This window comes from Lepisma saccharinum, chromosome 22 (genome assembly GCF_977018435.1).
Source record: "Lepisma saccharinum chromosome 22, izLepSacc3.1, whole genome shotgun sequence".
NCBI classification, from domain to species: domain Eukaryota; kingdom Metazoa; phylum Arthropoda; class Insecta; order Zygentoma; family Lepismatidae; genus Lepisma; species Lepisma saccharinum.
The window spans coordinates 11,111,301-11,124,545 of NC_139250.1; the positions used below are offsets into that span (position 1 = coordinate 11,111,301).

Sequence of the window (13,245 nt, forward strand, 5' to 3'; positions counted from 1 at the left end):
AAATATCGCCAACAGAAAGGGCTGAGAAGAGGGCCCATGTCAATTAATGGGTTGAAGAAGATGATGAAGAAATTCGAGGAAATAGGTGAATTGGGTGTTGTACCAGGGAGAGGAAGGTGGCCCATTCTCGTGGAAGTTCTGGACGAAGTTGCTGTAGCTGTAGCTGACCGTGCAGCACATGCCTCAACTTCTGCAACCAGTGCTAGAGCTGTGGTATGTGAATTGTCACTCCCCTGGTCAACAGTTTGCAAGGTTTTGCAGTACATTTTACACTGGTATCCTTACAAGATTCAAACTGTGCACCAATTGAAACCCCAAGATATTCCACAATGCCGTGAGTTTGCTCATCGGTTTTTGGCACACATGGAAGTGGATGACATGTGGCCAGGGAATATTCTGTGGACTGACGAGGTGCATTTTACTCTGGACGGTGCAATGAATACTCAGAACTGTCACATATGGGGTTTCACTCATCCACATTTGTGCAGGAACCACCATTGCACTCAGTTTACGTGACTGCTTGGTGTGGGTTCACTAGTTCCTTCATTCTTGGTCCGTTTTTCTTTGAGGAGATGACACCTCGAGGGCCGGTTAGGTGTACAGTGACATCCCCACATTATAGAGACATGGTAGCAAAATGCATCTCACACCTTTCAAAAACATGAAAAATTAACACTACAATGTGTTTTTTGACATTTCGTTTTTTCGTCAGAAACGAAATATGCATGCCCCTATCTATAAGGATTGCTTTATAATTTTATAATAATTACCTTGGTTTTGTACCACCGTGCCTGCTATTTCCATAATGCCATTACATGCACAGGCAGCATGGTGCTCACGGAAATATTTTGCTTAAAAATTATTAATTTTCAGCACTATACGTATGATTTTGTTTGCTTGGTCACTCAGCTCTTTTATCAGGCCTTGCAATCCATTTTCACAGCAAAATCTCAGATGGAAAACCTCGGCACTGTACGTCCCAAAAGAAAACCAACAATGCATGCGTGGGTGGCGTGGAGCCACATGCACAAAAATTCTTGATGTCTTGACAGTAGCACAGGTTGAGGCAACTGGGCATTGTAATGAGATGGAGATGGCGGTTGCACAGGAGATTCCTGCAAGGACTGATCCATCGAAGAAAAACGTGCAATAATATCGCAATTAGTTCTGTCCGAATGTCGTTACGCCACCTGCACGTGCTCTGTGGTGTTAATTGGTGAAGTTACCCAATAGCCAATGCTGACATGACAGTCGTCTACAAAAGTACTAAACTAACACACACGTTGGATGTTTGTATATTTACTGTTTGTTTCTTTTTTCATTTTTAAGTTCACTTCATGCTCAGATAGGCTAATCAGGACTGGACCTATAGTTTAAAATGTGATTTAAACCCAGCATCTGGAGTGCAATGTATTTGAATTTTTTTTTCTTCCGTTGACCCTTGATTAAAAGGGCATGTAAAATGACAAGATACATACTGAAATAATATTTAGTTTAGTAGATATATCGTAACAAAAAAAGAAGAAATATTGTGTAGTACATTACATCACTACACCAAAGTAAAAATTGAAAAATACACTATATTACACTACAATAAAAATAAAAACACATTATCATTGTTGCATGATTGAAATAAGAATACAATTAAAATAAACCGCAGTGCACGTGCAGGTGGCGTAACGACATTCGGACAGAACTAATTGCGATATTATTGCAAGTTTTTCTTGGATGGATCAGTCCTAGAAGGAATTCTCCTGTGCAACTGCCATCTCCATCAAAACCTGTGCTACTCTGCTGGGAATTGAACCAGGACCTCTTGAATGCAAGACAACAGTGTTACAGCTATGCCATTTGGGAGTTACATAGTTACTTGTTTCTCTTTTATACCATATTGAAAGTGTCTTATTTCTTTTTCAGTTATGTCTATCTGTTCGTCAAGATTAATACCTTTTTATACTCTGCAGATATTTTTGTTAAAATCAACAAGGACCCAGTGATGAAGCCATTGGAAGAATACATGCAGTATAAAATAGCTGACAAGGATGCGATACAAGCCATTAATTCTCTTGGAATTGGAAGCGCAAAGTGCTCTACGTTTGATACTATTTTGGACTCCAAACCAGGACTTCCAGCTGACGGGAGTGTTGTAAGTTATTATATTCACCTTAAGAGCTATTAAAGGGTGTTCCAACAAGAATGCCTGATTTTATAACGTGAAAAAATTATTCTATTTTCATGAAATGGCATATATTTCTACATCATTACTAGGCTTCAGATAGTTATGCACTAAGAAACCTTCAAATATGCATGCAAATATGCTTGATCAAAATATGCATTTAAAATTTTAAAAATTGACATCAAACTCAGAAATTTTACACTGTTTACATAAGTAAAGAAATATGGTTTGGCTTACCTTATTGAAAATTGACCATATTTTACATATGGTTTTTGTATATGTATCTTTATCATAAGTCCACTAACTGTTTCTGACTTCAATGAATGTCAGGATTAGCAGAAGGTGGCATTTGACCAGCTGTTTCTCATTCTACTCAGCATGTATTTACAAAACAAGATGGAGCCGTCGGTAGAAAAATCTTTAAATTCTTTTGCATACGCACTGAGCGAAGTACAGATCGCTCGCTTCTTCGACATTTTCGAATTGCAGTCTCACACAGCCACCGTAAAACCAACGATTCTCCCACTCGAAAACAACCGGTAGACAAAGATTAAAATTACGTGCACTAGCACTGCACTGCATTAGCACCTGTTCTAGCAGGGACATTTCCAGACAGATGCGGCTCACCTGCGAACTAGTATAACAAACTGGTCTTGACTACAAAGAACACCTGACAAATGAATCATGTTTCTGAATTGCTCCAAAGGAAAGAAAACTACAAATTTTCAGGCAGAAACAGCAGAATATGCATTTGTAAGAAAAAATCGGTAAAATATGCAATATATCCTGAAGGCACTGAAATTATGCATTTGCATATAGCTGAAAATATGCATTTGCATATGAAAAACTAAATATGCTGACCAAGGCAGTAATTTATTTTATTAAAAACATAAACTAAAAGTAACGTTTCAACCTTCTAGCAAGGTCTTCTTCAGACTCTGTATCAAGTACAAATGGAAACATTCCATGTTTGTGTATATACAGGGCTATTCTAAATGATCTTCCCGATCTCAAAGTATAATATCTCACGTTTATTTAGTCACAATGACATGCAAATGATGTGAAATGAAAGAAAAACTCAAAAAGTTTTAGTGTCTGGCAAAGCTGATGTTTAGTTCCGCATTCTGCCGCTAGGGGGACAGTAAATCAAGATGGCTGGAAACGAAGACAGGAGAGCATTTTGTGTCCTGGAATTTCTTGTACAACAGTCAGTTTTTTGTGTCCAGCGAAGTATTAGGACGAAGTTCGAGTTAGATCCACCAAGCGGTCACTCAATTCGGAAGTGGTATAGACAATTGGCCTATGGCCCTATGTTCTTCGAGGAGGACACTGCAAACGGACTTTCCTACCTTCACATGCTGCAGACATGGCTCTTCCCGCAGCTGGAAGAGGACATGGAAAATTTTATTTTGCAGCAGGATGGGGCACCCCCACATTGGCACCAGCATGTCAGGAGGAAACTCAACAGAAGGTTACCAAATCAATGGATAGGACGAGCTAGTCGTGAGGATCAGGTTCTGCTTCCTTGCCCCCCCCCTTTCGCTAGATATCACCCCCTGTGACTTTTTTGTGGAGTTATGTTAAAAACCAAGTGTATGAGCCTCCCCTACCTAACAACTTACCTGAACTTCGAGTACGCATCCAAGAAGCAGTTACGTCCATTGACTCTTGAGATGTTGGGAAGAGTGTGGCAAGAATTTGACTATCAGCTTGATATGTGCCGAATTACAAAAGGCACTCATATTGAGCACCTTTGACGTGGAACATAACACGTATGTATGTAAAAAAAGTTTTTGAGTTTTTCTTTCATTTAAAATAATTTGCATGTCATTGTGATTAAATAAACGTGAGATATTAAACTTTGAAATCGGGAAGATCATTTAGAATAGCCCTGTATAATGCCCTGTTTTTGTATCTTGTTACATTTGTACTTGATACAGAGTCTGAAGAAGACCTTGCTAGAAGGTTGAAACGTTACGTTTAGTTTATGTTTTTAATAAAATAAACTACCGCCTTGATCAGCATATTTAGTTTTTCATATCATGGAAACAAGGCTTAATGGTGTTATATTTGCATATGCTATATGCAAAATGCATAACTATCCGAAACCTAATCATTACAAAGGGTCCATGTTGCCAGTTAAGTATGAAAACCAATATCTGTCATATGTGCCTGATGACTCTTGCAGACTTGCTCCTTGATTTGGGCGATGGCACATTGAATTTCCTTGAGTTCCAGTAAGGTTCGGGGATTGTTTTCATAAACCTACGATTCCACATATCCCCGAAGGAAAAAGTTGCAGGGTGTCAGGTCACAGGACTTTGTTGTCCAGTTCCGGTCACAGTTACGCAAAATGACTTTGTCCGTAAATTTGTCCTTCATCAAGGCAATCGTCTCATGGGAGGTATGGTAGGTAATGCCATCCTGCTGAAACCACAAGTGTTCAATATCCACACCTTTCAAATAAGGTCACAACCATTTCGTAACCATATTGTGGTAATGTTCTCACTGTCGTGGCATTTCCATCCTCAAACAACAAGACAGTGGCGTAATTCAATGCCAACACTCTTGTTGTTGGGACACCCTTTAGAACAAATTGATGATGCTAGGGTGGACAAGTGTCATAAATAGGTTCACTCATGGTTCTGCTGATGTGGAAAACCAGGAACAGTCAAGGAAATCAAAATATGCAATTTTGTAAAAACCTTAACCGTTTTTGCTTGCCAGAATTGGAGACAGAAAACAGATTTCACTTTCTCCCCAAAATTATTTCTTCTTTTTTTTATGGTGAAGGGCAATATTTTGTATAAAAATATCTCTTTATATTATTTCTTATCATATATTTTCACCAACATAGAATAAACATGAGTTGTTTCTTTTTAACTTGCAAAGTTGAAGACGTAGCACTTATTAAAACACTGGCTATAATAGACAACATTTTGAAAATAAACTCCTCAAATGCTTATACATGAGTATCCATCCATACTATTCTCACCAGAATAGACTTTCCTTCTAACTGAGGCTTATTTTCTTAATAAATCTCTTTATTTGTAATCAATACATTTTTAAATAAGGACAATGAGAGACAGGACATTTCTGAGTATGTGATTGTGAAATAACTAGTAAGGTAAAAATAAAGCTACCTCCTGCATGTTGCAACATGGAGTGAAGGGATTAACACACATTCACAATCTCCGATATCTGTGGAGGTGATGTGATCAGCACCATGCTCTGGCAACATTTACCCTCAAAAATTGTCCCTAGGTACTCATTTAAGAGGCTGATTGAAGCCCAGAGCCACTTCATGCAATTCCACCATAGATCACTCACCCTGGGAATTGAACCTGAATCTCCCACATGACAGTCAAGATAGCCTATCCACTGGATCACCACAGCTCCTTCCATGAGCAACATGTTCGTTTTCACTATTAGAAATAAAAATGTATCTTTTTGTGATTTTCAAATAATTTGCAATTGTGAACTACTTTTTCTTTTGTTTTTGTAGGGTAAAGAGAAGAACTGGAGAAAAGATCCACCTGTGCGAGTTACCATTCATTATGAGAAAGATGCTGACGATGAAGATGACAATAGACTAGAAGGTAAGAATTGCAGTTTCCATACAAATCAGAGTCAAGGGTGTTGAGAATATGCATGTGAAGAGTACTATGAACCTCTGAGAGAGTATTTAAAACCTCGTAACTGTTATCTTCCAATCCCAACATGAATGTTTGATGTATATCGGAATTTTTGGGAATGCGGACAAAGTATTGATAGGGATAACAGAGTTCCCACTGATTTGAAAATGTTGGGGAAATCCATCTGCGAGTGAAGAAGTCAGGGAATTTTGAAAGTTAATTCAAAAATCTGAAAATGAGGGAAAGTAAAGTTTATCTGTTCTTGCCAAGTTTTTGGAATGAAATAAATTCTACTTTATTTTCCTTTACTATCTTCTTGGTGGGATATATTCTGTGTAAGTAGTAAAAAAAAAGATTTATGCACTTTTTATTCATTTATGTTGAACAAAGTTGAATAAGGGTGATTGACTTGAAAGCAAATGCAGTTTAGTTAGCTTTTAAAACTTTATTTTAATAAATTAGAATGTTGAAGCATACTGGAAATTAATTTTAATAAAACCTGGATAATCACTATTCTACAGATCCAATACAAAATTGCAAATGTTTATTGAAGAATGCATGTATTTTTAATGTTATTGTTTTAGGTGGCCGCGGTGGCTCAGTCGGTAACGCGTCTGACTACCATGCTCAAGGTCCCGGGTTCGATCCCCGGCCGGTTCAAATCCGGGAACTTTTCTAACGATGGAAGCGGCCCCGTCGCCCACCCAGCGTCGAATAACATGGGTACCTGGGGGAAACCCTGGGGGGTAAAGGCGGTCAGGGGCGTGATGCTGATCACATCACCTCCACTCACGACCGGATCAAGAAAGTGTGGGGCGTTACCCCCATACCCCCTATACGCCTTCATGGCGTGGTGCTAAGCACAGGGGAACACTTTACCTTTTTTTTATTGTTTTATGTTGTTTTTCTGCCATTTTTGGCTAATCACAACAATGAAGATTATTGATGCCGACCTCAATGGCAAAGTGGTTATCATAGCATGCTACAATGCAAGGGCTGTCACGTTCTAATTCTGGATGTTCTTTGTGAGTGTCACTTCATCAGTTTCATCATATCATCACTCATCGTCATCATCGCAATTAGAAAAAAGTGATAGAAACACGATGCTTAATAATAGAAATTAAAAATCAGGTGATGATAGATGAAATTGATGAAGGGACAATCACAATGAAAACCAGGGCCATATCAAGGTTTGTGGAGGCCCCTGGACAAAATGTTTTGTGGTGGGGGGCATTTTTCTTTATTATTTTTTACTAGTAGCTTTATTAGCTCAATATGTTAACCACCAATTTTCAGCAGTTGAAATGGTAGACCTGATTTTAGAATCAGTAGTCATTCACAATCAAACATATCCGATATGTTTGCAGGGAGAATAGCGCAGTAAATTAAAGTTACAGGATGAAAATTGTAGCGCTATAGCAGCAGTAAAATTCTGCATCTAAATGTCTAGTTACGAACACGTCAGTACTCAACAATAACACGTAAGTCACACACTGTTGAGAAATGTACTCAATGGTCGAAAGCCGAAAGGAAACAATCAACTCATTCCGCTGTCCGTTAGCTTATGTTAGCGTGGTTCACCAAAGCGCTGCTTAAAGTTAGCTGTCCCTTAGTTCACTGATGCACTGAGAGAGAGCGCTAGTATCTCCACAATTTTTTTCCCTAGAAAAACTCTCAGTTCTAATACGATGTTATTAATGAAACAAAGTTACGTACTTTGTAGCATTATTTCTTATCTTAATCGTATCTGAGAATTGATAATTTGAATAAGTATGCCTTATTTCCACACAACAGCCAAATCAATCCATGGTATAAAGTATACTGAGCTTCAGATATCTGCAAACAGATCGACTGAGAGCTGTGCTACAATTGGATCCAGAAGAGTGTAGACATACGACAATATTGAAGTTTTTTTTATTTTTAAAATACAACTTCTTATGTAATTTTTCACAAGCATAGCCAGCTGGTTAAAAGATTTTTTTGGTGGAGGTCCTTCAAAGCTTTCCTTTGGTGGGGGCACCGGGGCAATTGCCCCAGTTGCCCGTAGGTCAATCCGGCCCTGATGAAAACTCGTACCCAGGCAAGGACTTAAACCAAGGAACTTTGATGATGAGATTGAAAAATCGACCACTGAGTCAGATTGAAGAAGTAACTAAAGAAGAAGAAACTGTGTATTTGTGTATTTACTCTGCAAGAGAATACCAATTAATCTGCCTCATAGCTAATATTTTCTTTTCCTTTACAGTTGTGTGTCTGACGCTAGCTGGGGTGTTTGTGCTGATTGTGCTAGGGGCAATCTTCCAGCTGTACAGGGCAAACAAAGCATACCAGAGGCGGAAAGAGGCAGAGATTGAGGAGCAAATATTATGGAGCAAAGGGCAGCCGGTGAAATACCAGGACCCTATTCTAATGCCTGCGATAAAACTCACTTCCTACAAAAATGTAAGAAAGTATTTAATCACTCGTAATTAGCAAATGAATGCATAAGAGTTAGGAGTACTAAGCTTAATACATTTCTAGCTCAGCAGCATACAGTGTCCAAAAGGTCATGTGTCATAAAAAAATGACTGTATCTGTGGATGATTGCATGTTATTATTTTTATTAAGTGGTCTTTTACGGTATACTTTAGAGATGGGCTGCTAAGACATTTTGGCTGATACCGATAAAGTCTTGATATAAAATTTATCTATAACTGATATTCCACCGATCCGATCCACCTAACTCACCAGAAATCAGCGGAATATCTTACCTCTTTCTTTAGTAAATACGTATGTGAAATTTAATTAAGGAGATTTAAGCCAGAATAAAACTTTAATTTAAATTATAAAGGGAGGTTCTTATTATTACATAAGATGAATTATATTGAATTAGATTATATTATAATTAGAAATTTTATCATGAAAATTACCCCCTATTAATCTTTCTCACTCTCCCATATTATATAGAACACAATTTTTTTTTCCCCCTCAAAATTGTGTTCTATATAAATACAGGGGATGGACAAAAATATGGAAACACCTGCGAAGAAAAGCCGGAATGCTGTAGCTAATAAGGTGCAGGACCGCCTTTAGCTTCCAAAACGGCCTGCAGTCTCTGTGGAATGGACAAATACAAGTCCTGGATGGTGGATAATGGGATCTTGCACCATTCCTCATGCAAAACATGGTCACAATCCTTCTCAGTGTCCGTCTGTCTTTGTCACGCAGTGTACGTTTTCGTCCATGCAGGTGTTTATCTGATGATGTCTTTCCGGACACACTATTATGTCATCATGATCTTGGATAGAGTCCCTCTCAATACGCCAAATAACATGGCTACTTTGGTAACAGATGCCCCTGCAAGGCGTGCACCAACAATTTGCCCTCTTTGAAACACTGTCAGCTAAGACATTTTTCAGTATCAACTGCACTGCACGCCATCTACAGTGCAACTGTCGACTCCTACCAGTCCGACAGGGTCCTATCTCACGGCACAAAACAAAAGAATGTCGAACCGCATCCACTTTCAAGTGGAAAAATTGCGTCGATATCACCCGTTCCGATGTTGTGGTGTTTCCATATTTTTGTCCATCCCCTGTATATTCACTTTTTTTCTTCTCTAAACTCAATAAGCATTAAATTTACATATTAAGTAAGGCAATTACTTTAAGTTAGATACAAACACTTCCAAAATTAAATAAAATTAAAGATAATAGATGTATCTTACTGGATGAACCAGGCTTTTGCAATGCAAAATAACTTGCATATTTAGACATTAACTTCAAAAGAAGAAAGTACAGAATGGAGATTACATGTTTATACTAGGGCTGAGCCGAAACCACTTTGAGCTGATACCGATACCGATACTTTGAGAATTGCAATAATCAAAATTTGTTCAAAATATTGATCAATATTGGTGTGTAAATATTTTTCTCTAGTTATATGCATCAGTTTACCAAGATATTTGCTTTAGAATGTTCTAAGAATTACATCAGAATATATTATGTAATAAAAAATACAGGGTGAGCACAAGAACAGTCCCTGGTTTTGAAAGGGTATAACTTCAATACCAAAAGTAGTATTCTGCGGAAATGTTCACACTAGTTGCATAAACTCATAAAGTTTTTGGTGGTGTTCACTGAAATTACAAGCACTCAATGTGCGTGCCACCTGTTCACGTGGGAAACATCAAGACGGTACTCCAGCTCCAACCACACCTTCTCAAGCATATCCGGTGTGATGAAGTTGACAGCTGCACTGATGCGTTCCTGAAGATCATTCAGGGTTGTGCGTAGAGGAGGTACATAGACCACGAATCCCCAAAGGAAAACGTCACAAACTGGCATGTCCGGTGATCGTGGGGCCACTTGCATAGATTTTGATCTCTGGGTCCATCTCGTCCTATCCATCGGTGTGGGAGGTGGTTGTTATGTAGCTTTCATCTGTGATTGTTGGCTCCTCAAGGAAGAACGGACCGTACACTCGATGTGTACTGACACTGCACAAAAAACATTCACCTTGGGTGAGTCACGTTGCACATCAAGACTGGCATGTGGATGCTCACTTGCCTGATCCTAAAACATTATGTCTGTTCACTTTTCCACTCAAGTGGAAGGTCGCCTCATCACTAAAAAAATATCTTTGTCAGAAAGGTGTCTTCATCCTCCATTAAAGTGTGGCTAGTCTTGCAAAACTCACGTTGCTTTACCTTGTCTTGTGGATATAACTTTTGAACCAATTTCAGCCAGTACGGGTGAAACCGCAAACGCTTCCGTAAAATTTGGCTTACGTTTGTTTGTGGCACCTGCAACTGCCTGCTAGCTTGATGTGTTGATTTCCTCAGGCTGCGTACAAAGACCTCTGGCACACACTCCCCAATTTCCTCAGAGACAGACGGTCAGACAGAATGTTATTTTCTTTGATCACAAATGCACCCTTTCTCCACAAATGTTTTATGCAACTTCAAAATGGATTTGTGTGTTGGTGTATGAACATCAAAATTCCATTTAAATTCACGTTGCACTCTCACAACACTACATGTTTTGGCAAGTTCTAACACGCACCAGCTTCTTTGCTGCGGGGTGAATGCCATTTTCAATGTCACTGCCCTCTAGCTGCCGAAGTCACAACTAGCGATTCAGAAAAGAAAGATATGAAAATATTTAGAGTTAACTGAGCTTTGGATATCATTTTTATCAATATATTCAAGTAACTATTAATTTTATGACATCTTGAAATCAGGGAGTGTTTTTGTACAGTTTTCATTCAAAATTTGTGCAAAATAAAATGAAAGTTTGAATTTTGCATAATTTCCCGGATGATTAGACCCTGTGAAAAACCAAAATGCAGGAAAAGTATCGGCTGGTATCGGTAGATGAATTTCAACTGATACTTTACGATACCGGGCTATCGGCCGATATCGATACATCGGCATCGACTCAGCCCTAGTTTATACACATAAAAAATTTAACGAAATGGCACAATATTGTACTAAATTGCAAGCTATTTATAGATATATCAGATTGGTAAAATTACCGATAAACCAATACTCCGATATGCCTGTATCAGCTGATACCGATAGAGTACCGATTAATCTGTCCCATTCCTAGCTATAGTTGCAAGCATGGGCATAACTTGGAGCCTAATATTGGTGGGCAGAATCGAACTTGGGCCTTAACTTTGAGGGGAGGAGGGGGGGGGCAGAATTGAAAAGTTTTCCATCTCACAAAAATAGGGTAATCAAAAATATTACAATTGTTACTTCTCTCCTCAGGTCTCAAAAGATTAACAATAGTGTAACTTGTAAATTTTAATAAATCTAAAAATTTGGGGGGATGGGGAGTGGCAGATAATGCCTATGGTTGCAGGTGAAGGAAAGTGAGATTCTACCTGTAGACATGTAGTGAACGCGATGGAGGTTATATTGAGCAGATCTGGTAATGTTCCTATAACACATAACTTTTCTTTGACACACTGTGTTTTTTTTGTAAGTCATTGAGATGTTTTGAAGGTTGTGGATCAAAAATGGATTGAATGCACAGCGAATGCTTTTCTACAGACCGCATGAGGTCTCAATTGTAATTGTAATTTATTATTGTTCTGTTGACTACATTGTAGATATTTCTATCTGCAGCAGTATAGAGCACATCATTTGTTACATATAACATTAGCATGATTTCAGTACAAATACATCCACTTGATTACTTATTTGGGATGCAGTATGATTAAAGTTACAAGTATATATTATTACATATTGGTTTGATTACATACATGGCATATAGCAGTTATGGTTGCAAATATATATTACATACCCTTGATAACATATTTGGGATGTAGATCAGCATAATTGAGTTACAAATGTATATTACATCTACTAGATTACATATATGGGATGCAGATCAGCATAATTGAGTTACAAACATATATTACATACCCTTGATTACACATTTGGGATATAGATCAGCATAATTGAGTTTCAAATATATATTACATCCACTAGATTACATATATGGGATGCATATCAGATTAATTAAGGTTTCATACATGTTGATATATTGTGTCCAATTGATTATGTACATGGGTGAGACAGAGAAAGTAGTTTTAGATATGCTGTAGAAATTCTTCTATGCTGTAGGGTGATGTTTCTAAGAGATAGTTTTTTATTTTATTTTTGAATAACTGAATATTTCTTTCCTCCTTTATTTCACATAGAAGTTTATTGTATAGTAGTATTCCTGTGTTTCTGGCACTCCTTTTGTATAGGTTCAGTCTGTGGTTATCTATGTGTATATTTGCCTTTCAGTGTGAAACCACATGTAGCATGCCACTTGTTGCTTATCATTTCAGTCTGGGAGCTCCCTTTAAGTCAAAAATACATATAATTGCAGTAAAAATCATTGTTACTTGAAATATCGTGGTTTAAGACTCTTTCTAATAGGAGGAACATATTAGAAAGGTACTTGTATAAAACAATTAATGGAATCTTAGATAATAGCTCCTTTCTCAACCAAATAAAATTTAATGTAAGAAAAATTATCTGCACAGTATAATATTCTGACTTCTAATATTTCAAAAACTCAGAAATTTATGTCATAATTACAATATCCTTGCAGTAAAACACCAGTATTTAGATTTTTGACTCCCACTTGGCAGATATAAAATAATAATTTACCCAGTACTAGAAAAAAATGAAATACTGATAGAATATGGATTACGTATTAAGTATCAATGTTAGTATATATTTGTTTATTTATTATTTTGCATTTACAGTGTGAAATATATATAAATTATTTACTAACTTCCTGCCTATATGTATACATATAAGTATAGCTATATGTTTTCACGTGTTACGAGGTGTGGCTAAAAAAAACCGGACTGTTGCTACAAAATCTTTTATTAGTTATTTTGTACAATACGAACATTATCCCCATCAAAGTACTCCCCTGAACTATCAAT

The 13,245-nt window shown here is 37.6% G+C and overlaps 1 protein-coding gene across 4 annotated transcripts in view; it reads left to right on the forward strand.

Annotated features, from left to right (window-relative positions):
- axo (axotactin) overlaps window positions 1-13,245 on the forward strand; it is a 223,120-nt gene that overhangs the window by 184,062 nt on the left and 25,813 nt on the right. For all 4 annotated transcript variants that reach the window (XM_083143941.1, XM_083143944.1, XM_083143942.1 and 1 more), the window contains exons 29-31: window positions 1,965-2,146; window positions 5,682-5,775; window positions 8,057-8,253. In XM_083143941.1, the coding sequence (XP_083000067.1) occupies window positions 1,965-2,146; window positions 5,682-5,775; window positions 8,057-8,253 (473 nt within the window). The remainder of the gene's footprint in view (window positions 1-1,964; window positions 2,147-5,681; window positions 5,776-8,056; window positions 8,254-13,245) is intronic.